The sequence below is a fragment of the Sphaeramia orbicularis genome, chromosome 16 (assembly GCF_902148855.1).
Source record: "Sphaeramia orbicularis chromosome 16, fSphaOr1.1, whole genome shotgun sequence".
Taxonomy (NCBI): Eukaryota; Metazoa; Chordata; class Actinopteri; order Kurtiformes; family Apogonidae; genus Sphaeramia; species Sphaeramia orbicularis.
In genome coordinates, this window is record NC_043972.1 from 31,365,135 (window position 1) to 31,392,048 (window position 26,914).

Genomic DNA, 26,914 nt, shown 5'->3' on the forward strand with positions numbered 1-26,914 from the left:
GATTTTAACCAATGAGCGATCACGTCAAATGCTACGCACAGTTTTTTACAATTCTGATGTAAATAAACGAATGACAGAGCCGCTGGTGATAGTGAATTTGCTACAAATATAGATATATAATCGAAAGGGAATCACGGAATTAATCGGCTGTGTATTTAAGGTAATTATACTCTACCGTTACATAACAAAGTATAAACAGTAAGAATAAATACCTTAAGTCCTACTGAGGTAGAAGTAATTGAATCAATGAAAGCAATCAAAGATTAGCACGCTAGTAGTGATGCTAATGCTAAGTGCTGACATTACCGAGCCAATTTATCTGATAATACATGTAATTTCTGTATCATTTTCACAATAATACCAAAAAAGGTACCACAGTATCTAACAGTCCGTTTGCATTCCTACCATTTCGTTTTAACAAATAGGAGCCAATGCAATGGTAAGCTATTTTATCAATGGGCAAAGCTAGCTTACATAGATTAGTAAAACAAGCGCCGCAGTCGCCTTTGATATGCAATTTATTACTGTGTTCTTGAAATACGGTTGTGTTATAAACAATAAATTGATTGTATCGTATGTGTATATTCCGTTACTTGGCAGGCTGTTGTAGCTACGTTGATGTCATTCTTACCCGCCAGTTTGCAGCCATCCACCAGAGTCGGACTGTGTCCTGCCACACAGGTAGCTTGTGGCCAATGCCGCAAGATCTGCCCACCGAGAGAAGTGGACGGTCAACCTCAGGAAGAACCAGAAAGTTGGCGTCAACAGACCTCTGTCTCCACGTGGCTATTGTTCTGAAACTGGTGTGCCTGTGGGTTTATCAGTGAAAAGTGTCATGTCAGAGTTAAATAAGGAAGTGGTGGATTTGGTTTGGGGGAGACCCTCCAGTGGAGGAGTGTCTGCTTCAATCTTTCGTAGATGGACCCAAGGTATGACGTTTTGCGTCGTGATATTGACACAGGAACATTTGTAAAACAAACATGGACTGTGTAGTTGATGTAGCCAAGAGTACAACATGATATAGGAGATGTTAGAGTTCCCCTCTGACAGCAGTGCAATGTACTGTTGTGTGTGATTAGAATGAACACTATCTTGTCTGAAACTCTACAAAAAATGTTTACTTTATTTCCAATTTTTTTTCGTGTCTTTATCACAGGATTTGTTTTCTGTGACAATGAGCATACAGCACTGGAGCAATTTGAAGGAGGTCCGTGTGCTGTCATTGCACCTGTTCAGGTACAGCTTAGTTCAACCTGTCTGCAGACATTGTGGGGAAGCAGATCATATTATAGATCTGGGGCAGACATTGTGTTTGGTTTATGGACCAACAAAACAAAGCAAGGGAAAGACTTATATGTTATTTGGATACTAAGTTTGTTTTCTTTTTTCAGGCTTTCCTCTTGAAGAACATTCTATTTAACAGAGAAAGTCCCAACTGGAGACAAATGTCAGGTAGATTATTTACAGAGACACCTAAGACCTTGTTTTTATTATTTTATATAGGCTACTCCATGTGGCTGACTAAATCATTATCTCTTTTTATATATCTGTGTTTTAGAAGAGGAGCAGAAAACAGCACTGTGTTCCACGCTGAGTGAAATCTTGGAGTCTGCCTGCTCTAGTCCCTCCACAGGCTTCTGCTTAGTAACCTGGGCCAAGGGCCAGAGCCCACATACTAGCACACATACTAATGCACAGACACAGTCACACCCACAGGATGTGCCAGAGCCAGAGAGCAGCCAGAGATCACAGGATCAGCAACCCTGTGAGTCCTGCATCTGTCATTCAGAATAGTAGTCCAAAAAATATATGCTCACTTATTTAAGCACTTATTTGTTTACAATTGATCACAAAACTGTTAATTCCAAATATCTAACTTTTTCACAATGTTTGCTGTGTCATTTACTGATGTTTGACTGTGTGTATTCTTGTTTTGTTTTGTTTTTTTTGTATTTAGCTGCTTTGGCTGCCGAGGAACTTGACTTTGAGCGATTTCACAGTGTTCTCCAGTAGGTGACACTTCCTTTTTTTCTGTGCAGTGAACTGCTAGTATATTTACATCCATTACTGTCTCTTCCTCATTGCAGATAATCTTGACATTAAATAATACTGTGGGTTTATGTGAAAATTTAAATCCTTACAAATCATTTCCTATGTGCAGCAGTGGGATGGAGAACTTAATATTTCTCAGATGATAGTATCAGCTGAGTGAAGAGATGTTTGATTCACCTCTTCTGCGAGAACTGGCTTTCTCATTGAAATAGCTATTTCAATCTGCTCACAAGCTGCTGAGTCAGGATTTTCACTGATTGCCTAATAAAAAAAACTACTTCACTAGCTTTCTTACACACATACATTGTGTCACACTCACACAAACTAAATGAATGCAAGACTGCGTATGCCAGAAGAATATTGGAATTTCGTCACACGCTATTCTGGCAAAAGAGAGTGCAGTCAGCAGAAAGCAGTGCTGACTCACAGTGAAGGAGTACATGCTAACTAAGACGGACAGCTTCACTAGCAAGCTGCCCAAGGTGGAGAGAAGGAGGGAAGCAGCCCCAAACAGACAACATCAGATTTTTATTTGTCTTGTGATGCATTTAATTGATTTCTGTGAAATTTGTCGCCCCAAAGTGGCATGACAAATGAAATAAATGTATCAGTGTCATTGACTGTGACCTCTTAAAACCCCACAAATGTCTGTTGTTTGATTGTGTTTTAAATCATCCTGATGTTTACTCCTCTGCTGCAGCAAACGGACCGTCATGTCAGTTTCTGATCTCAGAGAGGAGGTGCTGTCTTTCTACCACACCTGGAGGGGGTGCTGTGGAGTCTTGCTTTTCCTCTACTCTGTCATCCTGACCAAGGTAAGTGAAAATGTTGTTACAGAAATATTGAAAATTCACAAATGAAGAGGCTGATAATGTTATGCCTGCCATATATACAAAGCACTTTGAAGAGATCTTTTTAACTCACTTTATTCTTCTTTTGCATTTTCTTTTGAAACACAGAATGAACTCATGTAATATTTCTTACATGTATTATCTTTAGCAGTGTTTTTGTACTTAGTAAAGTATTTTAAATTTGTGATTTCAAAGGAATTTTTTCTGGTTGTCTCTCTGCAGGGAATAGAGAATATACGAAATGAGATCCAGGACACGATGGAGCCTCTTATAGATCCTGTGCATGGCCATGGCAGGTACAGAAACGCCTTTCATCATTTAGTTCATTTATATATTTATATCATTTTGATGAACACAGACATAAATTATTTCTTGGAGAGTAAAGTTTTTTGGTGTTCTTTTTTTTTTCAGTCAAAGCCTTGTAAATCTTCTTGTAACTGGCCATGCTGTGTCCAATGTCTGGGATGGTGACAGAGAGTGCTCTGGCATGAGTAAGACTTCACTTGCATTACTGCACCCTCACCCTCAAACTAAACTTACACAACAGACACATGATCTTATGTCACGCTCACAGGACACACTTGTGGCATCAAATCTGAACCATTTCCACCAGAGAACAATAAATCTTATATTTTTCCTCACAGCACAAAAGTACAAATCATTGCCAGATTTACAATGTTTGAAAGTTCATACTTAATGGTGTTGCTTCCTTCTTTCCATCTTGCAGAACTTCACGGTATTCACAAACAGGCGTCGGTTGGCTTCCTTACTCTTATGGAATCACTACGCTACTGCAAGGTACAGATACATTGAAATTAGACTCCAAGGGCGTTATGCAAAAAACAAAACAAGTAATTAATTATTGGGCTTCATGAAAATGTTGCTAATTATACTTATTGTTATGGTGATTATGATGAAAACTGATGGTAAATAATAGCAGACACCCGCTGTGTAAACTGAGAGGGTGCTAGAAATACAAATAAATTCACACATGCTCAATCCAGAGTGAGAGCTCTCATGTGAAAATATGTGTTTGGACAGAGTGGTCCCAACAGACAAAGTGAAAACCTTCCCACTCTCTCTCACTTCATTATTTTTTTTTTTTCTGGCACACTTCTACTGAAATGCACATTTGCTAAAAATAGACCTCCAAAGAGATTTAAAATACATGTGACATGACACAATTCAGTATCTAAAAAGGGAGAATCATGACTTTTTTATTCATCTTTGCCAACAACAAGAAATCTGATAAAAGTGGAGTTGAGATAAGGACTCTGTAAATAGACCAATTAAGCTGTTTAATACCAAGGAGTTTATTTTCCAAAGTCAAGTAGGGTATGAAGAATAATTTAAATGACTGCTTATTGAATTAGGAAAGGTATACATTATTTTCTTGCTATAGTTGCTTTATTGTTTTTGTATTGAAGTGAAGCATTAGCTGAATGTGATACTTCAGGTCAGATAAGCAACATATAATGAGTTGTACATTAGACACCACACCTATGTGTTGAAGGTCCAAAGGAGTAACATACTGTGCTCACACTGCTCAAATAGTGATGGTCTTTATAAGTACAGCTCTTATCTTTAACACATTTTAATTCATGATAAAATATACTCCAAATAGTCTTTTCTTCATTTGTGATATGTTTTCTTTATTAGGTCGGGGCATTCCTCAAATCTCCCAAGTTCCCTATTTGGATCCTTGGCAGTGAAACCCACCTCTCCGTGTTTTTCACCAAGGCAAGTTGAGCACACTCATCCATAAGCAAGTGAACACATATTTTACACACACTGACACACTGTATGTAATACAAGCCAGACTCCTCAGCAGGTTAGAAAAACCAAAATATGGAATGTGCTTAACAGATTTAATATAGTGCAGGTCAGATATCAGTGTGTGGAGAAAAAAGAGGTGGTCGAAACAGAGGGGGGAGGAAAAAATGAGCGCAGGAGATAGTCATATATGGCCAGTTTTGTTTCTTGGCTTTTCAAATATCCAGCATGGAGGAGGAAAAGCAGGCACACATAGTTACCCTAATGTTCTGTCTTTCTCACTCTCTCTTACACAATAGCTTCAATTTTTAACCATCTGTGATCAACTAAATGGTGTAGTTCATAATGCACAGCCATGATGTAAACTGCTGATTTGGACTCCAGTGAGACTCTCCATTTATGCCTCAGTGTACATTCACTGTCAGGTTAATTCCAACAATATGGATCACACATTTCCTTCTCCTGGCACTTATTTATAAGAACATGTTGTACAGAATTGAGAATGAGAAGCACTCAGGGACTAAATCACAAACAAATTCTTTAGGACATTTATGTTTAAGTTCAAACTGCATCTGCAGAATATTTTAGATAAAAATTAGACCAGTCGTTTGCCATCTGGGGCTTGTGACATCCCATGGGGTCCAAGAATACGTCTGTGAGTTCACAAAATGATTAAAGAGATGTAAAATGTACAATTCACACAAAATTATGGTAACAATTTCTGACTTTATCCCAGCTTTATTTTTTTCCTATAGCGGAAATACGGATATAGCAAAACAATAGAATGATGACGAAATAATCAGTGGTTGATTTGCTCATGCACATGTGTGGACACTAAGGGCACTTGTCATTGTGAGTTTGCACTACCATTATTAAAAACTAATCCCTGGTTTACAACAGAATTTCTCTTGCAATAAGACAGCATATTGTTTTATGTTGTCTTTAATTTGGCAAAGGCAACATCTTGATTTGACAAGGAGATATAAATAAGGAACACTGGATATAACTTTGGGCGTTAGTCAAATGGGAAGTCAGAAAAAATAAAGTTATGATAAAATGCCACGAGCAATCATGTGCCATCTTTAATTATTGTTCTGTATTCACACCTGGGAGCATCACCAAAGTCCAGCACTGGGTATTAAATTGCATTCATATTCATCAGCAGAAACCCTTTAGTTTTGAGGTGCAGCACTAAAGTCAACACCAGGGTCCCGTAGTCAAATGTAATTCCAGGGCCTTGTTTCTACAAAAAGAGTCACGAGATCTTCCTCTTAAAACACCGGCATACAGTCACAATTATGCTCATAGAAACACATACACATGGGGCTTTGACGCAAGCTATAGGATGCATACCATAACTGAGGTCAACCCTGCTCTTCAGACTTCAGAGAAACTTTGAAGTATGAGTCATCAGATCGCTGGGCTTGAGCGTGTATATGTACAGTATGTGTGTGCTCATCTAGTTTGCATTTTAAAAAGCCTGTTTATCATCCCTGTTAGTGTGCATGAAACTTAATACATTGATTCAGCTTGTATATTACAGCGTGTGGGTTTTGGTTGAAGCAAATCGATTCTCTCCAGTGTTGTGAAAATGGCACCAAAGAGGCAGGAAAAATCCCAGGCAATCATCTCCATCACAACGCCACACCCTTAATACACCATTGATTAAAAGCTCAGTTACATACATAAAGCTCAAGACTGTGAGGCAAGTGGATCATATGTTGGCTCTATGATGACCCAAAGTCGTCATGCGTGTGCTGATGACTTACCAATTGCTACAATTCCCCCGGCACTAGTGACATGTTCACATATACACAAACACATCTAGTCTGACTCTTACGCACACATTCCAGAGCACAGGGAACCCAATCCTGATTAGCATTAGTGGCGTGTGTGTGTGTGTGTGTGTGGCTTCAGGTGGATGGCTTCCTGTAGGGAATGTGATTCCAGAGTTCCCATCTGGATCCATTTGTCCCGCTAGAGACTGGGAACACACTTGCACACATGCACACACACATGCATACATATATACTGATGTACAAGCTGACGCTACGCTCTGTAGGCAGTAATGAGCTCCACAACTTTGAGCTCACGCTGGAAAAGCATAGACATAGAGCAGTGGTGTTCTGCTTGAAAACTTTACTCATACCCCTTTTCCACCAACATGGAATGAGAGCAGTTCCAATTTCTGCACCAAATTTAAACCCTTTTGAACATTTTTAGCAGAATAAATTTGCTTCAGACCCATCCAATTTCGAAAACTACTTCCCAGCTGGAATCAAAATTAGTAGGATTTGTCTCAAATTTAATTGCAAACTACGGGAGCATCGTATTCTACAACTTGGAAAGTGTGAATGGACAAGATGGCAATAATCAGGACGTTGGAAAAACCACCATAAACACAGAATATGCAGTGGTCTTCCAACAAAACCAGTCTGACACTTTGGTCACCCACTGTGTTTTAGAAAAAGCTCCAAAGTACCACAACAACAGAGTGTGCCATTTGCCAAACTAGTCAAAGAGTTGGCCAAGGCTGGTTTTATTTCAACAAAATAACACGTAATAGCAAACTAAAATAAATTTCAGAACAATTACGGTGACTCAGAAAAAGAGCTGTAAAAAATTGGACTTGAGTTGGATGGTGTGGTGTGTTGCCATATTCGTGCACTGTGCGGTGCCCTCCATTTGTGTATCATCAATCACAATTATTCCACTGGTAGAAACACTGAATTATTTACCAAATAAATTGCAGAGTTAATTTTTTGTTTTCTTTGAGTTCTTCTTAGCATTTTGGTGACTTCTTTTATTCTAGGCCACGAAACTGTGCATTTGTTTACCAATACTGTGAGTGTATGGGTTCATCAGTTTGCATTGAGCATCCATCTCCAGTGAATTGTTTCTTTTAACCTCTACCTTTAGGTCAGTCCCCCATCCCAATAAAGATTGCAAGAGTTTATGTTATAGTTAATGAATTAAGCAGGGTTAAGTCCAGGCTGGTTTGCTACATGACATCAAGGTCCGAAAAATCGTAAGTGGAACAGATCAAGAATCAGAGCTAATTTGTTGGAAAAGTGTGACGCTGTCCTCTTCAAAAGGGATTCTGTGTTTAGAACTATTTTAAAGTGCACTGAGATTTCCCAGGCTTTGTGATACAAAAATACACGCTACCTGGTTATGTAGCTTTTAGCTCTGATATAGAGCCACAAAAGCTGAAAACCTGATCCCTGCCTCTGATGTGTCAGTGGCTCCTTCTGTCTGCCATCGGGGACGGGTGTGTATTCCCCCGAGTCGCCGTCAGTGTGTGACTGTTGCTTTTAGACCATCAGCTTAATAGCATTAGTGTTTTTATCTAATCTACCTACACAAAGACCATTCCACCATCTCTGATCTCAACCCACTGCTCCCCCCATTTGTATTAATGTGTGTGTGCATGTGAGAAAGAGGCTGAGTGTGTATAATGGCATGTAATGGGATCTGTTTTTGGGATCTAACTTTCTGAGACACCAGAGGAAAAAGAGAAAGGAAGACGAATAGATAGAGTAAAAGAGAAGGAGGACAGATGATGGATGAGACATATCATGAGTAAGTTCAAAAAGGTTTCTTCTTTCTTTGGCCTTGCGTGTCTATCCAGTCAGTGTAGCTCAGTTACTAAAGTAAGGGATTCCCAAGCTCACCTCATCCTCAACAGCTTATTGGGGCCTCATGGGATAGAAAGAGGAAGAGAGGGAGAGGAAAGGAAAGGAAGGATGCACTTTAAAGAGTGGTCACTCAGGAAAGCAGGTGTGGGGGTGATCCTCTAGTGACATGTCTTATCCTTCTCTGACTCTCTTCTCGCTGAGTGATGAGCTTCACAGGCTGTGTCTCCTTCTCCAGGGGGAATGTGTGTTTGGATTTGTGTACATGCACAGTAGTCGTATTCAGGGTCACGGATTTATTAGAAGGAGCAGCCTCTGTGGCGCTGTGTCCCTCAAGACACCAGGATCTGTCTGCACACAGAGGATGTCCTTCAAGGACTGTTAAGAGGACAGACTTGTAGACACATTAATACAAGTTAGTTTTAATGAATGATGCCTAACTGGCATCATTTGCATAATTGACAAAAAAGCTAGGTGTCAAAATTGAAATCATGTTTTTAATATCTTGATAGCAAAAATGGGAAAATGCCAACATGACAGTAATATCATGATAATAAAGTCAATAAACTGTACTGTTGGGTGGCAACTGTCATAGCTGTACATTTTCACTAATACATGAAAAATTCATTAATTTTCACCAGATGACTATGTGTAACATTTTCTCATACTTTATCACTGGTATCTGAAGTGTTATGTTTTTTGTTTTTTTGCTATTGCATCACATTCAGACCTGGCTTTGAATTCACGTTCGATTTCTGGTGTTCATTGAAAATAATCAAAAATTAGTGGTCTCCTGTTGTCCCGTGCAACGTATGCAAGATCATCAAGCTTTATCCTCTCTGTACCCAGAACAATTCTTTACTACTAATGTTTGTTTTCTTTATCAATCATATCTTCATTTTTGGTGTTTTTCTCTACTTCCTCACCCACATCTAAGTTTTAACCCATAACCAGTGCACACAGGGTTAGGTTGTTTGAACTGATCAAGAATGATTGTGATTGATGGTTTCACTGAATGTGAGTCACATGTCACAAATAAACAGGAAGAGCATAAACTGTGTCCAAGAGCCCGTAAATGGGAGTAAATTATCTCAGACTTCTGTTGTGGGTTAATTGGAATGTGTGCAAGTTTTCCCTCTACATCACACAGGAAGAAAGTTGTAGCATGATGCGTTTCAGGTGGTTTGTTTTAATTTAAGTTGCACATCCTGTGACATGACCACTGCACAGTGATAATGCTGAACCAACATATAGTGCAACCCTTATAAAGAGTAATATTGAAGTTATTGTAGACAGTAGTGTTCGTTAGGAGGGAAATTAAATGAAAATGAGCTAAATTTGTGTATGACCCACAATTATAAGTTTGACGTGTTACAAAATATAACATTTACCAAAGGAGAGATGATGTATCTCAAGATCTAGTGCCCAAGAATGCTTGACCTGGAAAGGTGTAAGGTCCAGGTTACTGGATGATTTTCTATAAATCACTGTTTCTCAACAACAGTTTTTATTTTTTGCCAGTATAACCACAGGCATCTTTGGACCTTTGTTTACCAAAATGCAAAATACAATTTGGAATTCATTTGCTGGGGATGGTTTGTTGTTTTTAGCTTCCTCAGCAGAGGGTTGCACTTTCTGGGTTCTTTCTAGTTTTTAATATAACTAGAATTTTGTCCTTTGTGTTAAACAGGAATTCTTTCAGTTACTATGTATAGTATGATCAGAGGGGCGCGGGCCACATACAAAGACAAAATAACAAAGCAGTGTACATTAACAAACATTAATAATCTGTGACAGGTCAGACTAAAGACTATTGTCGTTGGATGAAAAGCAGTCTGTGTCTGTGTGTGTGTGCTACATTATTCTTCTTTTTCCCCTGTGTGTTGTTCTCGGTCACAGAGCCCATCATTGCACTATAGACCTATTCTCTGGTGTCTCTTCTCCATTCTGGTGAGACACAGTTTTTCTCATCTATGACAGCTTCATAAATCACTACTTTGTCCTGTCTGTCATTCCTGAAACACATGAAAATACAATAGATGCTGTATGCAGTCATTATATAGCAAGAGAGAGATAGGTTTCCCTTTGTTTTCTGTTCTTGTAATCACATGGGATGTAGGCTAGTTAAGGTGAACAAAACAAACACACATACAGACTACATAACAACCCCTCAAATACAAAGTGTCTCCTTCATAGCCTGTCATGTAGTGAGGCTGTAGTTACCTGGTAAGAACAAGGCAGGAGACACTGGCCGAGACCTCCGCTTTGTTGTCCTGAAACCGATCCCTTCAGACGCACTCTGTGGCCACTCAGAACCTCTCAGCATGCACAATAGCTCTTTGGGTGGACCAGGGGGAAAGAAAGAGTAACTCTAGTAAAGCATGTCTACCTGTCTCCTGAAGTGGGTACCTGCATGAGGAGATAAAGAACCAAAAGGTGAAGTGAGAATGGAAGGTAAAAGTCAAGGGTAGGAATGGAGGAAATACTCCAGTAGTAAAGTACATAGTGCAAATGTAAAGGAAAATGGGAGAATAGGAAAAAAGCGTGTTTTTGTCTGAGTGACCTTCTCTTTTGAGGAAAGGGCAAAAGAAATACCAGAGTAATGAGAGCAAAGACGATGGAGTACACACTTTATATGGTACAATGAGATTAGATCTAGTGCTCTGAGACAAGTCTGAATGTGTCAGGACATCTGACTTCACTGAAAAGACACTCAGCACACACTGCCTAGACTTTTTAGTCACTTAAAATCGTTGGCCTGCTCCCTAGACATGTTTGATTTCAATAAATGTATTGTTTTTGTTCAGCGCAAATGTTCTGCATTACTGTATATTTACGCTCTTTGTGTGTGTGTGTGTGTGTGTGTGTGTGTGTACTAGTGTGTTGTTCTTACTTTGTTCCTATGTAGGATAGCCTGTTGTTGCTCTGTGAAGAGGGCCAATGGTGTGTGCAGAAAAGTTGGACCGCGGGCAGTGGAATGTGCGCCTTGATTTCATAAGACACACTTAAAAACGGCACCAGTGCAGCTGTGTGTTTGTGTGTCCGTGCGCATGTCGCCGTTCTGTCGTTCTGTATTAATGTAGATGCATTCAGAGAGGATAATACCATCTGTTCTCCAGAAACTAAAATTAAATCTGAAGGCTAATTATTGCACAGATTCCCACACACTTACAGTAACGCAGTGGGATTTAGAGAGGACACACACCTTCCCTGTGGTGTGTGTAAGCTCCATGGCATGTTTTCCAACACAGCAGCATCTTCCTCAGGCCTCTAATAAAACACAGATCAAAGACACACCAAGCTAGACCTGTCATCACACACACACTCATGTAATATCTGCCTTTATGTCAGTTTTAATGCATGATGTGATTTCCATGTGAGTCATTGTCTTCTTTTCTATGTGCTCATTAGCCTCATATTAGTGTGTATAGACTGGTCTTAATAGTATGTTTGGTTTGTGTTGGGGCTGTTGAAGACCACTTACCAGTGTTTTTAGTCAGGCGGTGTGTTGACAGCCCTGTAACTGTGGCGTTACTGGGTGTTCTACAGAGTACGTGTCCATCCTGCCCTTCCAAATAATAAATCGTGTTAACTTAGCTTTGGTTGAATAGCAACTCTGGAATTTAAGCAGTGGGAATATATTTGGCAGCCTAAGATCGATCATGCTTCTCATCACTTTCGAGGAGAACCACATTGTCTAAGTTCAGGTATGAGACAAAGTTACAGTTCATGTTTCAAGGCACATACTTCATGCTAAATTCTACATATACTGTCTTTAAACAGTATCGTTGACAGCAAGAGAACTTTTTCAACACTTAATTCCTCCTGAGACAGTGAAATGACCCTTGTCCACCCCTCTAAGTGAAACACTGACATGTCTTGCTAATGACAAATCTTCCATCAGATTTATGGAGTCTGTAATGTTAACACATCAGGACGCAGCTAAACTCTGTGTGACAGAACAGTGTTCAAGTGCGTTTTTGCTCTCTGGGCCTGTTTTTCTTTGCATCCGAATAGCTGGCAGCTGGGAGTCATCTCTTCTCGATATCTCCCCCTGAACCCCACTCCCCCCCTCCCTTCTCCCACTGCTTGGGTAAGCCCTCAGTACAGTAATAAGTGGACCATGAAACCCTAGCAGCCTGCAAGGATCTGAGGCTCAAGCTTTAATAAAGGCCAGCTAAAGGAGATGAGCAGGGTTCATTTGCTCTCTGAAAACATTGTGTGTTTGTTTAGCGCCTCGTTGTCATAAATACGCTCACTTCCTTCTTCACTTTGATGGAAAAACAGTGAGAACCCTCTGACTCTTAAACTTCACACTTTGCATAAACATTTGTGAACAGCTAAGGGTGAAAAGCCATCTTAGGATTTTAATTTTATTTTCTCTTGAAAAACATGCCCTCTGTTTGTGTTGAGTGTTCATGCACATATTAAGTGATTAATTTTGTGAGATATTTTCAAGGAACTCTGACACCGTTGTACTCATCATTATACCCTTGCAACGTTGGTTTTTGGAAACTCATGCTTACTCAGCTGTAACAGACTGTAACATAAGATGTGTCTTAAAATATAACATAAAACATCGATGTGAGGATGAGAGGGGTTGTTTGATATATCTACCATGACCAAAGGCATGTATTGTTGTTGCAAGTCATGCAAATGGGAATAATAGTATCTGTTTTATTTGGTCTCACTTCAGTGATGCTCATTGTGTTGCATATTTTTGTGCATATCAAAAGAGCCTTAAGTACTTTGGAGAGCACAAAAAGAGAACCTTGCTTACTTTCTTAACTCTATGCATCTGGCTGCTCTCAACATATAAGGCATGCTCATGGAATTGCCATTTTCCAAAAATTACACAAGTTACATGCATTAATGTACTTTAGAGGCACGCTGAGGCACTTAGCTGAGTGACTAAATCGACATGAACATTGTAAGCCAGTGGCAAGGGGTATCACCCTTTTTTAGGTGCACATATACATTGCCTCATTTCTGCTCCCCCTGCCAACACTGCACTTTCTAAACTTCACCAACAAACAAATTCTGTAGAGCTTGTCATAAATCACATACAGTGTATATGTAAGACTCGATTTCCTGATTATGTGTTTGGAGTGAAAACAAACCGTCTAACTTTATCAGCAGATCAGTTAATAACCCAGTGGATTCCGGTGATTGCACTGGCCCCTCAGATTGTACACACACACACACACACACGCACAGGCACAGGCACAGTCTACATTTGCAGTGCATCCCACGACACTGCTAGGGGTGGTGCTGTGTGTTGACTGCATGTCTTGACTGTAAGCATGTTGTAGATCAGTGCTGCTTAACTTTGACATGAGCACACACAAGATGAGAATTCTGAGAACGTATGGATGGTCTTTCCACCCTCTTCTAATGTTTCAACACTGATGAAGCCACATTTTTGCATAATGTGACCTGACTCTCCTCTTTCTCCCTATTACTCTGTTCTGTCTCTCCGCAGACCCCCTCACTGTTGTCACTAATCTACACTTGGTCACTTTTAGGCCAAAACCCTTCATCTTTTCAGGCCTCATCTCATCAGTCTCTCACTTCTTTGTCTTTCCTTCTTCATATCTCTGTGTTTCTCTGTATCTCACTGTCCCTCTCCTCTCTGTAGGAGATGTCTTTGGTCGGCCCAGAGTCTCCATCTGAACAAGCAAGGAGGGTCTTTCAGTCATTTGATCCTGAAGGTAATAAAGACCAAGTGTTTTTTTCATTCATATATGTGACACACATGATCATTATTACATGTCCTGCCCCTCAAACACTGGCTGCACATGCATTTTTTTTATAGATCATTATAGTTTATTTGCCTGTTAACAGACCCGCTCTATGAGAAAACACCATGCCACACAGATGTACTTTAATTAATCCAAACTTTTTTTTTCTATAACACAATACACTGGTTGAACAGATGCATTTTTAACCTCAGCCGTCTTCCGTCGTGGTTTCTCTCTTGTTTGTTTCTCCATGTTTTTTCTGTACAGATAGAACAAAGGTCTGTTTCTCTGCTCTCGTCTCGTCTGTTGTTGTTTTGGTTGGTGAGATCAGCTTCTTAAACAGCTGAGTCAACCATCCTGCTCCTTTGCCTCTTCCTCATTCTCCTAATCCTTCTTTCTTGTCACTTCCAGGGGACTGGGGGAAAGGTAAAGGGGAAGGACGCAAAGAGTGACACAGTGATGAACGAAAGATTAAGCAAAGAGACTTTGTTGTGTTATGTCGCTGCTGTATCACAAGAAATGAGAGACAGGTCTTGGCACTGTTCATTTATGTAGTTTTAGGATTAGTCTTAATGAGTGTAATGAAGCACAGTGAAATAAAACTTGAGTCTTAATTGCGTAATGTTTTTTTCTCTGCCACAGAATAGGGAGATTTAGGAGAGTCACACTCAAAACATGAGGATACACTTAACAAAACACACTGTGTATCAGTGTTCAGTTGAAGACCCAATTCAGTCACTAAGTGTAACTCAAACCTTCATTTCTTTTTATTTAGAATGTGAAATTGTGCTATTAGAGTATATTCCAGAAGGCAGTTTTAGTAAAATCTCTGTGCATGTTATTCTGAAAATAAGGAAAATCCTATTTTGTTTTGTTTTGTTCCGGAAATGGAGATTAGTTTAACTCTGAGGTGCCCCGGCCCTGGTTTTCTGTATGTCCCCTTCCCTCCTGCTGTCTGAAGGAGCTCTCTGACATGCTGTTTCTTTTGTTTATTCATGCAGATCATGGACCTATAAATATTCAAACACTTTCATTAGAGTTTAGATGAGAGAGATAACATTCACTTTTATAGGATGTTCACTCTGTTCATTCACTTGTTATTTGATGTTACTACCAATGTTATGATGCACTTGCAGTCTAAACAGTGACTTCATAAATTACATATCATAGACTGGATTTTCATTATTTTTTTAATAGTTCCCTCATAAAACAGAGTACATTAAGACTGATGTCAGGTTTTCCAGTCAGTTCACTTCTGCTGAAATGTTCAATGACTATACAATAACTGCAAATGATTATGATCATTTCACCATTGTCTTGAGTGTTTTGTAGTTCCCAATAGCCTTTTGTTGCCTCCTATATTTTGCTCGTCAGGTGATGTTATAACTGAATAAAATAGCCTCAGCATACTTAGGATTCTGTAAGGATTCTGTAATGGTAAATGGCACATGAATGCCCAGCACTAAGGAAGTTATTGTATGTTCATTTATTCATTTTCCAAACTGATTAGTGCTCGAGAGGGTCACAGGATGTCATTTTATGTTAATTTTATTTTATTTTTTCTTGTGGCTGATGTTGAAAGTACAGCACATGCATATATGGGTCAAATATGTTTATGTTCTCTGGGTGAACATTAACATGACCTCTTTCCACAGTGATTTGTCCTCTCATCACTCCCATTATGATGGGTTTTTACATTCGCCAGGCAGGGATTCATCTCCGAGTGAAAATACTCAGATTTGATTGAACTAACTCTGATCAGCTGTTCAAGACATCTCTGGTTTTCCATCTCTGGGTTCATCAGTTCAACTTAAACCCATTTTCTGTAGTAGATCCCTGTTCTCCATCACCATAAACATTATTCTTTGTAAAGTTTCCAGGAACGACACATTATCTTTTAGAGATCTGTGTATATGGTGTGCACATATAACATACTAGACAACAAATCTTACCAAGTGAATATGGTTTCAGGATGCTGCTACTATAGCAGCATATCTAAGTTTAACTGTTGGTCATCTTCCTTTATTGTTTTCTCATCCTCTTGTAGAGAATGTTACTTTGGATTTTTTTTTTCACTCCACCTCGGCTCTTATCTCACTTTTTGTAGACCATATGGGCTTCTTTCTCTCACACACTTGTTCCAAGACACACAAACACTCACATTGGCTGACACACCAGTAAGTGCACATTTATACTCACATGCAAGGGGGGGGGGGTATATTATGTACATGCATGGTGCACACATTCACAAACCACTGTGTATACACACATGCTGTAGCCAGCAGTGCAGCGTAAAAGGGCCATAAATCTGTCTGTGTCACATGTAGAGTCAGCACAACTCCCTGTGTTGTGGAAAAGGGGCGCCAGACACACAACTAGGTGACTCAACCAGATATACACACTTGGCAACCCACTGTCTCTACATGTGCCTTTAATATTTGTGGTGTTTGTCATTGTCCTTGTTTAATTGTTTGTTTGTTTGTTTGTTGTATGTCTTTGCTTGTTGTCAAACTGTCAGTTGTCACGCTGAGAAGATAACTGAGAAGGAGGAACTAAGATCCTTAGGAGTTTGTCAGTTAATCATGTTCACAACACACATGGGGTTTATGGATGTATCTGAACAGGCCACACAGACCCACATTGTAAAGTTGAAAGGAGACACAACCTGAATGTGCACAGACACACATGAATCCTCTTTTTCGGGTAAACACATGTTAGTGTTTAAAGCTCCTCTTCTCAGGTAAAGCAATCATCATGGCCATGGAATGTAGGTCAAGAGAGAAAGGACAAGGTGTGTGTGTGTGCGTGTGTTTGTGTGTGTGCCTGTGTTTTTTTCATAGTGTCAAATGAGTTTATTCTCCAGGATGTGTGATGTAAATAGTGTGTATGCCACATGTTTGTTGGTAAGGGCAGTATTTTATGTTCTTTCCAGTGGTTCAATGTCTCTTTTTGTGTCTCTCTCCCTTTCTCCTCCTCCAGATAATGGCTTCATCCCAGAGTCTTTGCTGGAGGACGTGATGAAAGCCCTTGACCTTGTCTCTGAGCCTGAGTAGTAAGTGCTTACATGTTCAAGTCTTTATGTTTACGTGCTTGTGTGTGTGTAGCACCTGTGGAGCTTCTAAAGTTCTACCTCCTAAGTCATGGCCAGGCCAGGTCAGCAGCCCAGTGCTCATATTTCACTTCCAGGCTACTATAAAGTTAGGCCAGAGAGAGCTCACTATAAAAGCGCAGGAAGAAAAGTAAGAACGAAAGAAAGAAAAGTCCGAAACAGAGGCTTAGAGGGAGATCATTAACAGCAGGAAGAAAGACCAGGAGAGGGAGGAAATGCTTTAAAGTGCCGCTTCAAACAGAAGCACGTTCTAATCTGAGGAACAGTAAGCCCTAACGCTGCAGCCGTGAGCCTGGCCCAGTAATGGACCACTGATCTGCTCTGCAGACCCCAGATGGCCGATGCATCACAACACAACACAGCATACTGGGGGGGGACTCCCAGTACAAACAGGCTAGTTTCATTCTTTACCATACAATGAGAGATTTATTGCAGGGATTTCACCATGAGAAAGAAGGAGTTTTACCGCTCCAAACATGATTAATAGGAATATCACAAAGTCCCAAATTTTAGACTTTCCTCACTGGTGGAGGATGACTGTGAACTGTCAGGGAGTTGTCTGGGACTCAGGATATATGTAACTTATGACAGGGAGCTATTATACTGTCATTGTAAAGTGGTTTAGCCTGCATTTCTGTGAGAGACTTAAAACTTTTTTTTGTTTTGGCTTATTAACTGAGTTATGTTTTGTTTTTATTACATTTTTTGTTACGTGTCAATCTGCTGAACATAGAAATGTTTCCTGAATTTTTCTGGGCCGTAAATGGTCTCTATGTCATATTTATGTACTGCAAAGATGACTAAACTAACTTCACTTAGTAAAAAACAATATGCTTGAAATACTTTACATTAACTTTGGATACAATGTGAAAATCAGTTTTCAATGTGAACAAACAGAACCAAACGCCTTTTAAAATACAAACTCTGAACACTCTGCTTAACCATTTTGCGCATCATCTCCCTGCCCCTTTCTGTTTTTCTGGGGTGCATCTGTGCATTTACTGTCAAAAAACAAAAGCAAAACAAAAGCAAAAGGATGAAATAATAGTTCTTGTATCACTTCTTCAGTAGTTCCATCTTATTATTTTTTGCCTGAAAACTTATTTTCAAAGATGATTTACAGTCATATAAATCAACATGAAACCCCCCATGTCAGATAAAAATCAGCTGACTGCAGATTAGACACAAGTAAGTGTAGCATGCTCAGTGAAGGCATTTGCATGCACCAGTGTGTCCTGTCCAGTCCATTTTTCAGTGAAGTCATATGCAGTCACACAGTGGAATACAAACCAACCACAAACAACTTACTCCCCCAAGTCACATTCAACCGCTTGTTCATAATAAGATATTTTGTTATTCCCTCATGGGAGTCTCTTTCATCACTGGCTTTCAAAGGGAACAGCTATAGAACAGCGCATATAAAGCTTATAGGCATTCAGACTGTAGCTCATTGACACTATAGTGGGTTTAGACTCTACTCTGTATGCCATCCTGCCTTGCAAGCTTGTAAAAATCAATAGATGGAAAAAAATGACCATCCTCTCTCCTCCGTGTCTTGGTTTAAACCTCGCTTCTCTTCTCAATGCCTTAAAAGGGCAATCTAACCAGATTTTTTATCACGGTGGAATAATAATAACACTGATCTAACATGTAGGAATGTCTGGAAAGAGGTATATTTAGTTGTACCACAGTATTCATGAAAACATGCACACACTCTCCAAAACATGCATCATAAGTCCAGACTGCATGATGAAGTGATCGTAAATTTATCTTTATACACAAAACATCACAGATTGTTACTCTATGTCTTGCTGATTTGCACCTTGCCCCCTTTTTGTCTGCTTGTTTCCTTTATGTCTTTTTCTTCACTTACATTCTTTTCTATCTCTCTGCTTTCTCAGTGTCAGTCTGGTGAAGAGTAAACTGGATCCAGAGAGTTTGGGAATAATTCTACTGGGCCCATTCCTTTTGGAGTTCTTCCCTGACCAGGTATGTGTATGAGTATATGTACTGCATGTGTGTGAATCAGAGAAATTTTATAGAATAAACACACACATACTCTTCACACACCACCATTCGTACAACATAATTAAAACAAGCACACATGAGTGACACCAATGTCTATTTCCCAAGCATATGTGCAGTGCTGTTTTAGCAAATCAAAGGTTTTTATGCCAAAACACATTCCTGTGGTGTCTCATGTGAAATCTATGCGTGTGTGTTCACCATTTTATGACGTTACTTGCTGAGAAGCGTAGAATGAACGGTAAGACGCCTTTATGAGGCAGCAAACAAGGAGACAGAGAGATAGAGGGGAACTGTTAAAGTGATCAGGGCTTTAGGGACTCACCAGAGGAACGGCCTCTAGCCGCAAAGAAATTATACTACCATTAGCCAACTGGACACACACACTCAGACACACGTGGGATTGGGGTGAGGGTTAGGGTTTCATATATAGGCATATAAACATGAGAGGCTGGGACACGCTATTAGACAACACACCCTATTAGCATTCTGCACCTTTAGGCCAAAGTTATGGGAAGTGTTTTGGCTCAATGTCATTGTTGGGACGTTTTTTGTAGTGTTGGCTCTTTTGTGGTAATTGGAGTTGGGCTTTGCTTCAGAACACAAATACACACTCATTTAAATTTCACACAGGTTAACATGAAGCTTTAGTTGCAGGAAGAGATGTGTTTTTGACTTGTTGATTCCAAAATGTTCTGTCCCTGCTGGTCTAACCTCCATCTCTGTGAGAACAACTTACTCAGAGGCTCTTCAACAACATTGCATGTTTTTCATTCACTCTGTTTTCTGCCTCCGTTTCAGGATTCAGGAATCCCAGACTCATTTCCCGTCTACCACTACAATGGACTTAAACAGTCCAACCACAACGAGAGGGTAAGACTCTTTGCTATTCAGGTTTCTCATAGGAACTGATGTAAGTGGCTCTCGTCCTTTATTCCATGTCTTTTGTCTTATTACCCGTCTTTTTGCCGTCATCATTCATGCACAAGCACACACATCCAGTCAGCCACTCCAGAATAAACAGTAGCTATTTCAAGTGTAATAGCTTGTCCATCCAACCAAAAACCCTGGCTTAGCCTCCTATTTCTCCGAGACTTTTCAACACGGAGGCCACTGTCGGCATCCCAGCTGTGATAAATGGGCAAACACAGGCCTATTAAGGGAGCTTAGTTTGATGGATGATTGTCAGTGGATGTAGCTGGTGGCTGGTACTCAGGAATATCACTTTCTTCATCTGTCATCTTTGTCTCCTGTGTAAAACAGCTTTTTCTCCCCACACTGTTACCTGAAAATGTCAGAATGGCACCATATGTGTGCCCACACAAAAGCACACGCCTACACACATACACACACACACACACACACACACACACACACACATACACATGCAAGGCGCCTATAAGGTTGTGATGGCATTTCCATCCCCATAGTTCCAGATGGGAATAGCAGACTTGCTGACAGAAACCCCTGCAGCTGGTATGTGTGTGTTTGTGAGGGTCTTCTGCGTGCTTGCATCCATACATCCTCGCACCCCTGACCCCCCCAGAGGAAGTGTCAGAAAAGAGACTGATAGAGTTAAAGCCTGTCAAAGGTGACACAGAGTGTTGAAATGTGTTTGTTTGGTTAACACTGTGTTAAAGCTAAAGTGTGTAACATTTGTATATTGGAATATCTAAAAATGACTAGAGTTACAGATTCTAATGACTTGTGTACTTACGTTTAATGTTTCCAATAATTTTTAATTTCAGAGAAATCAAAACTTATGTTCAGTGCAATACCTGTTTTTTTTAGGTTTCCTGTCAATGGTGTTACTATGGCAACGTTAGCATTAGTATTTCAGAAATAAGAATAAAAGTATTGGATCTCCTATGTCCTGTAGTTTTTCAGTGTGAGTGTGTCCTGGATCAGACGCAAAGCCTTGTGTTATTACTACATAACTCTCATGAGTAAAGGCACAATTTATACCCTCAGCTACATTAATTTAATAAATTTCCTCATCTGTAAACATGATTTAAAACTCATCAGATAGATTGCCATCAGCTGCAGTATAATGAAGTACCATGATCCTACTTTTACATCATCATCCACTACTACTTTTTTGTTATTTTTATTGAGGTACCCCATAAAAATGACACACTGTGTGTTTAACTGTGTATTTTCTGCATGTCTACTCTCAGGTGGAATATGTGGAAGGGACAGCTTTGGTGCTAGGTTTCGAGGACCCCATGGTTCGGACAGACGACACCCCAGTCAAGCGCTGCCTACAGACCAAGTGGCCCTACATCGAGCTGCTGTGGACCACTGACCGCTCCCCATCTCTAAACTAGTACTGACACAGTCTATGGGAGGACCACTGCACGCTGACCCTAAACCGGTTAGCAGATTAACAAGACTGAGACGAACACACATACAACACTGATGAATGAGAATGAAGAAAACACAAATGTACACAAGAGACTGTGACCAACACATTCATGATCTAAACATGACGCATTGTTGCATCTTCACTTACACATTCCACATGAATACAAACCTCACCCTGACAGTCCATGCTATTGTCTGTTCACCATCGCTTGTACTCTGACACCAAGGATGTTTATGATGCGACTACTTAAGAAATCCGAATGACTGTTTATTTTTACAGCTCTGCTCCGTGTTGACACCTCTGCTACAGTTTAGCGCTAAACAGCTAGTAAGTGTTTAGAGAGCAAAATGGTTCGTGTGCGTCCCCAGATCATGTACCGAACTGCATGTACAGCCAGTCGACTGTGAGACACTACTGTTATTCAGCTACAGGACTGTTTAAGGGAAAATCTACCAAAGCCTTCCACATATGAGAACACACACTGTCACATCCACATTAAGCGTTTACAGCGTAAAGGGACCAACCTGCACGCGGAGAGAACTGGAGATCTGGACCGGAGGCTTCTTCAGTGTTTTCACCCAGATGTTTAATTTCAAGCTGTTTCAGGTGCTTTGTATGTGTGTGTGTGTGTATGTGTGTGTACCACATACACCACACTAGGATGTTGGCCAAGCAGTTATGTATTTATTATCACACTCAAAGGTTCTGGAATAAACACTTTTTGGTTCGACTGCTGTCTGTGTTGGTTGAGCTGCAAGATAGACCTCCTTTGTGTGTCTTTGTCATACAAATATCATGTCTTGACCCTGAGTTGGGTCCACCTCAGGTTTCAGGATGTCCAAGGTCTGGCAAGGTCTCATCTCCACTAAATCACACACACCAACTTTCATCCTCAGGGACTTTAAATCAGACATTCGCTAAATCTTCAGGACACTGGTGACTTCAGTATCTCTCTGTAAACAGACACAAATATTACTCTGAAACCAAAAACTGCATGTTGCTGTCATCTAAACATCCCAAAATAAGCTAAAAAAAAAAGCAGTTTGTCGTGACAGCTCTTATTGTTATGCATCTAAAATAAAAAAAACAGAAAGGCGATTAGCACTTAACTACTGTTTTGTGTATTAATAAGTCATTATTTTGACATGTGGCAGATGTTATCAAAAAAGTACTTTAAAACGCCAGTGTAGTGTTTGTGCTTTAATATGTACGACAATACTGGCTCCATCTGTATAATGTAGTATCGGCTTGGAGCGTGTCTAATGGATTTGTCTAATGGAGAAAGGATGTGGGGCTAATCTGACATAACAGTCTCATTACGAATTTGTAAAGTGAGAAGAGGAACAGTGTGTGTAATCTATCAAGCACCACATTTTAACTTGCAAAGGTGTATGCGCAATAATCAATCCAAAATGACCTGCAGTAAATCAGCAGTGATCAGCAAACACTGGCAGAATGACAGGGCGTAACCTGAACAGTATGCAAAGTAAAAATGAGTGTACTCCTGGAAACTGGATATTTGTGAGAAATGTATTGGATGTAAGACAGTGGAGAAAGTGATTATAGGTGGAATTACCCGCACATATTCACAGACACAGAAAGTGAGCAGCCTTAAAACATACTTGGCAAACTGTCACAGTGCAGCTACACTATATCCAAATAGGGAGGGAAGGAGTAGGCACATATATCAGCTGTGTCCTCACTTCATCATCCTCACCAGCTCTGTCTTCTTCCCCTGCTCCCATGCACTCATGTTTTGTAAAAGCAGTTTTTGTCATCTGTTCATCTTAGATTTACATAGGAAGGGTTGAAGAAAAACAGATCCACTTCCTTGCTCTGATCTCTCGCTTTCTCTCTCTCTCTCTCTTTCTCTCTCTCTCTCACTCACACACTTATGAGACAATAAAGGAAGGCATGATTACAAGGAAGCATTGATTCATGGATGGATGGATGGAGATAGGTTCAACCAGAGGAACAGAACCAGGTAAAGGGAGTAGAGGTGAGAAACTTCTCCATCTGGCAGGTCAAGGTTGACTTTTTTTTTTCTCACCTGGTTTTTATCAATTTTCCTGACAAGAAACACACTCAACTGCTGCACTCTTAATAGAGCTCTACATCAGTTTACCACTCTGCAGACTTCAGCCAGCTGTGGTGTTTTATTCCCCACAAATGTGCCCGTAAAGTTTAGTTTAATTAAAACTAAACTCCCTGTTCTGATAAACATTAGATTAGGTGTTTGTATGAACGTGAACGCAACATCCATCTATCATTCTGTCCCATGTGTGCGCACACTATTGATATTTTGTTTTGGAAATGCTCCTAGGTCTGCTGAGCTAAATATACTACCAGCCTCATCTGGGTTGTCATTTTTTTTTTTTTTTTTTTTTTTCTTAAATGGTTTTTCAGTGCAGGATATTATTTTTCAGCAGGAACGAAGTATGTTACCTCGGAGGTTTAAGGGGGAAATCGCCTAGTGTTGAGTGAAACGGTGAGCTGGCCAAAATACTACCTAAACTTGCACAGCTCAAGAGATTTGTGCTGTAAAGCGACATAATAATTACTGACATAATTACAAGTCATTATTCTCCACGGAAGAAATCGACGCTCTTTAAGTGTATAGTTCAAGCCATAGTACAAAAGATTCAAATGATTTATTTAAGGTGTTTAGAGGTAATTTATTAACTATAAATCTTTACATTTCTATGGATATGCTGGTTGTAAATCTTACTAAAATGTATTTAGTGTTTAAATAAGAAAAACTTGTGTGTGCCATAAATGGAGCGGTGACGCGCCTGTCCCGTTGCGCGCTCAGATGTGGTCTACTCTGCGCCTTCTTGTGTATGTGTGTGTGTGTGTGTGTCTGTGAATGTGTGTGTCTAGGGGGTAAAGTTTTGTGGAGAGGGCGGGGGCGCGGCTGTATAGTCTTGTAGCTGAAGGTCTAAACAGACCTGGTGGTGCTTTCAGGGTGTCAGGAGGCTGTTTTTTCTGGGGGGTTAGAGCGCACAGAACCAGTGACAGGGACCCGGTGGACTTGAGCTCGGATAAACCTACCTCACCTGCCCGGGGGAGGACCTCTCTCTCTTTTTTTTTTTTTTTTTTTTTTTTTTTTCTCCCTCTCTCTCTCTCCTTCCCTCTCCCTCTCTTTCTGTCCCCCTCATTTTTTTTTTGGAATAGTGCGCAGCTGGCTTTACTCCGGGATGGAGCGCGTATGGGACCGTGCGTCCTCCTCTGGGATGTTTATTCTCGGGGTGTTATCGGCGCTATCTGGAGTCTGGAGTTTTAATTTATACTCAGAGCATCCCACTGTTTACAGAGGACCCGATGGAAGTTATTTCGGTTATTCTGTGGACTTCTATCAAGCCAACTCCGACAGCAACACGTGAGTAACAACATCTTTACTGAAGTTGTTTCATCAGTTTGAGTTCAAATCTAAACTCTCTCTGTATCTGAACTTTTAATAACAGTCAATAAAAGTGAAATCTTATGAGGTGAATAGAATATTTAATTTAATCAGTCATCATGTCTGTGTTTGTACTGCATGGCATGAGCCAGAAGAAGCATGGACTACTCAGATTACAGTTCCACACAGAACTAATCAGAATTATGAAACAGAGAGGAAACTGAGATGTATGAATGAGCCAGACTGTGCACAGATGTTTGGATAGACCATGTAGCCTATTGCATGCACTTTCCTGCATGTCTTGGAAGTACTTTGGTTTTTCTTATTTCCTACCAGGTTCAGTGTATTGGTGGGGGCTCCTAAGGCGAACACCTCCCAGCCTGGGATTGTGGAGGCAGGGGCCGTCTACTACTGCCCCTGGCCTGGACTACCAGACAGCTGTAGACAGATACCATTTGACAATGCCAGTGAGTTACCTGCAAGCTCTTAAACTTTTTATGTTATGGAGCAAAACAGATTTATGATGAATGAATATCCTCAGGGCCTGCCGGTGCATTGCATGGAAATAAATATCTAATTTTAGAGTAGCACTTCTATGAGTATTTTATTGAAAAAGTCATGAAATTTAACAAGTTTTCACTTATGTCTGGGTCTGTTAAATCTATAACTGATGCATTCGGTGTTGGAAGAGTTTCATAACCTCTGTGTCTGGGATGTGTGTGTGTGTATAAGTTGGCACATGTGCTGTTGCAAAAAAAAAAAAAAAAAAGTAAGATAAGACACATGGGTCTCATCAGCTTCATCTAATAAAAAGGTGCTGGCGGGTTTACTGGTGCAAGGCTCCGTCATGTTGATTATGGTTTCCAATATATTTTCATCAACGTTAAATGTCCAATCAGCCTTTGTTTGTGCCTCTAATGTCTGTGATGCACACTTTCCATCTCGAGTGTGGGTGCAAGAGGGAAAGAGATGGATGTAAAGAGAGGGAAAGAAAGAAAGAAAGAAAGAAAGAAAGAAAGAAAGAAAGAAAGAAAGAAAGAAAGAAAGAAAGAAAGAAAGGGAGAACAAGTGAGAAATGGAGGGGAGGGGGGGTAAACTGTATGCACATGGGAATTTAGTTCCCTTCGGAAGAAAGGGGGATTGGGTGAGGTCTGCTTTGTATTAGATGTTGAAAATTTATCCCTGTCCTCTTTCTCCTTCCCTTTCTTTCTCTCTTTTCTCCATCATTCTTGCTATTTTTGGGTCATTTTTTGGGGATTTTCTAATATCTATCCCATGACCACAAAGGGAAAAAATAAAGTGAAAACTGCAAAAACATAAGATTAGTTTCAGCACTGGCATGGGCACATCCAGTAACACATCCAGGAAACATACAGTTAATAAGGCCCCATCTATTTCAGAAGACAATTTTTAGATATTGATGTTAAACTAAATTCCTCTGATAAAGATGTCGATGAGTCTTAAAATAAACCTGCCAAATATTTTAGCTTTCAGAGGTGGTATTTGCTGAACATTACAGCTGATACCTTCATATTTAATTCATAAACAGGGTTATAATTCCTGTAGATGCACCTGTTTCCTCATCATCCTGCTTCCCTCCTCCAGCCTACAGTTGTGTTTTCTTGCAGACAGTATATTCTGCTAATGCTGACATTTCCACTGACTTCAGTGAATTTAATTAACTGAAGTTCACCTCATAATTTCTTACATCCATACATACATGTTAACTCCTGTTTGCACCCTGACCGCTGTTCACAGAAAACAGAAACAGGGTAATCTTACTAGTTAAGGGTAGCTAACAAGCATAACTAATGTCAGCTGACCCCGATGAAGGCCACTAGCCGGAGCATGTTGATTTTAGCTCTAATAAAGTTGTTCAATTCTACAAGTGCTGCTGGAGTTCTTGACATGCTGTTATTTTTTCTTTCTTCATGCACCTTGGAAGTAACTAAGCTGAGCCAGA

At 40.1% G+C, this 26,914-nt stretch overlaps 2 protein-coding genes across 4 annotated transcripts in view; both read left to right on the forward strand.

Moving 5' to 3' along the window:
• Positions 1 to 27: 27 nt before the first annotated feature.
• mindy3 (MINDY lysine 48 deubiquitinase 3) lies at positions 28 to 22,282 on the forward strand. 3 transcript variants are annotated; one of them, XM_030157698.1, is made up of 16 exons: positions 28 to 160; positions 601 to 929; positions 1,157 to 1,236; positions 1,392 to 1,452; positions 1,559 to 1,765; positions 1,958 to 2,009; positions 2,753 to 2,867; positions 3,126 to 3,199; positions 3,315 to 3,394; positions 3,631 to 3,701; positions 4,563 to 4,643; positions 13,950 to 14,022; positions 17,032 to 17,104; positions 19,063 to 19,150; positions 19,988 to 20,059; positions 21,364 to 22,282. In XM_030157698.1, exons 2-16 carry the CDS (start codon positions 836 to 838, stop codon positions 21,511 to 21,513), a joined length of 1,371 nt encoding a protein of 456 aa, XP_030013558.1. In that variant the 5' UTR covers positions 28 to 160; positions 601 to 835; the 3' UTR covers positions 21,514 to 22,282. The 3 variants fall into 3 exon arrangements, with proteins under 3 accessions (XP_030013558.1, XP_030013559.1, XP_030013560.1); XM_030157699.1 differs by having other exon boundaries at positions 34 to 160; positions 639 to 929; XM_030157700.1 differs by lacking the exon at positions 601 to 929 and having other exon boundaries at positions 35 to 160.
• A 2,383-nt stretch (positions 22,283 to 24,665) lies between these two features.
• The window catches only part of itga8 (integrin, alpha 8), a 55,843-nt gene continuing 53,594 nt past the window's right edge, over positions 24,666 to 26,914 (forward strand). Inside the window, exons 1-2 of the mRNA XM_030159231.1 lie at positions 24,666 to 24,930; positions 25,288 to 25,418. Of these exons, the coding sequence (XP_030015091.1) occupies positions 24,749 to 24,930; positions 25,288 to 25,418 (313 nt within the window). The 5' untranslated portion in view covers positions 24,666 to 24,748. The remainder of the gene's footprint in view (positions 24,931 to 25,287; positions 25,419 to 26,914) is intronic.

What these genes read in the sequence shown, in the direction of transcription:
- mindy3 (XM_030157698.1), top strand. Translation starts at nt 836, where the DNA reads ATGTCAGAGTTAAATAAGGAAGTGGTGGATTTGGTTTGGGGGAGACCC. An exon ending in CTGTCATTGCACCTGTTCAG is followed by an intron (nt 1,237 to 1,391) that starts GTACAGCTTAGT and finishes TTCTTTTTTCAG; the next exon opens with GCTTTCCTCTTGAAGAACAT. An exon ending in ACTCTGTCATCCTGACCAAG is followed by an intron (nt 2,868 to 3,125) that starts GTAAGTGAAAAT and finishes GTCTCTCTGCAG; the next exon opens with GGAATAGAGAATATACGAAA.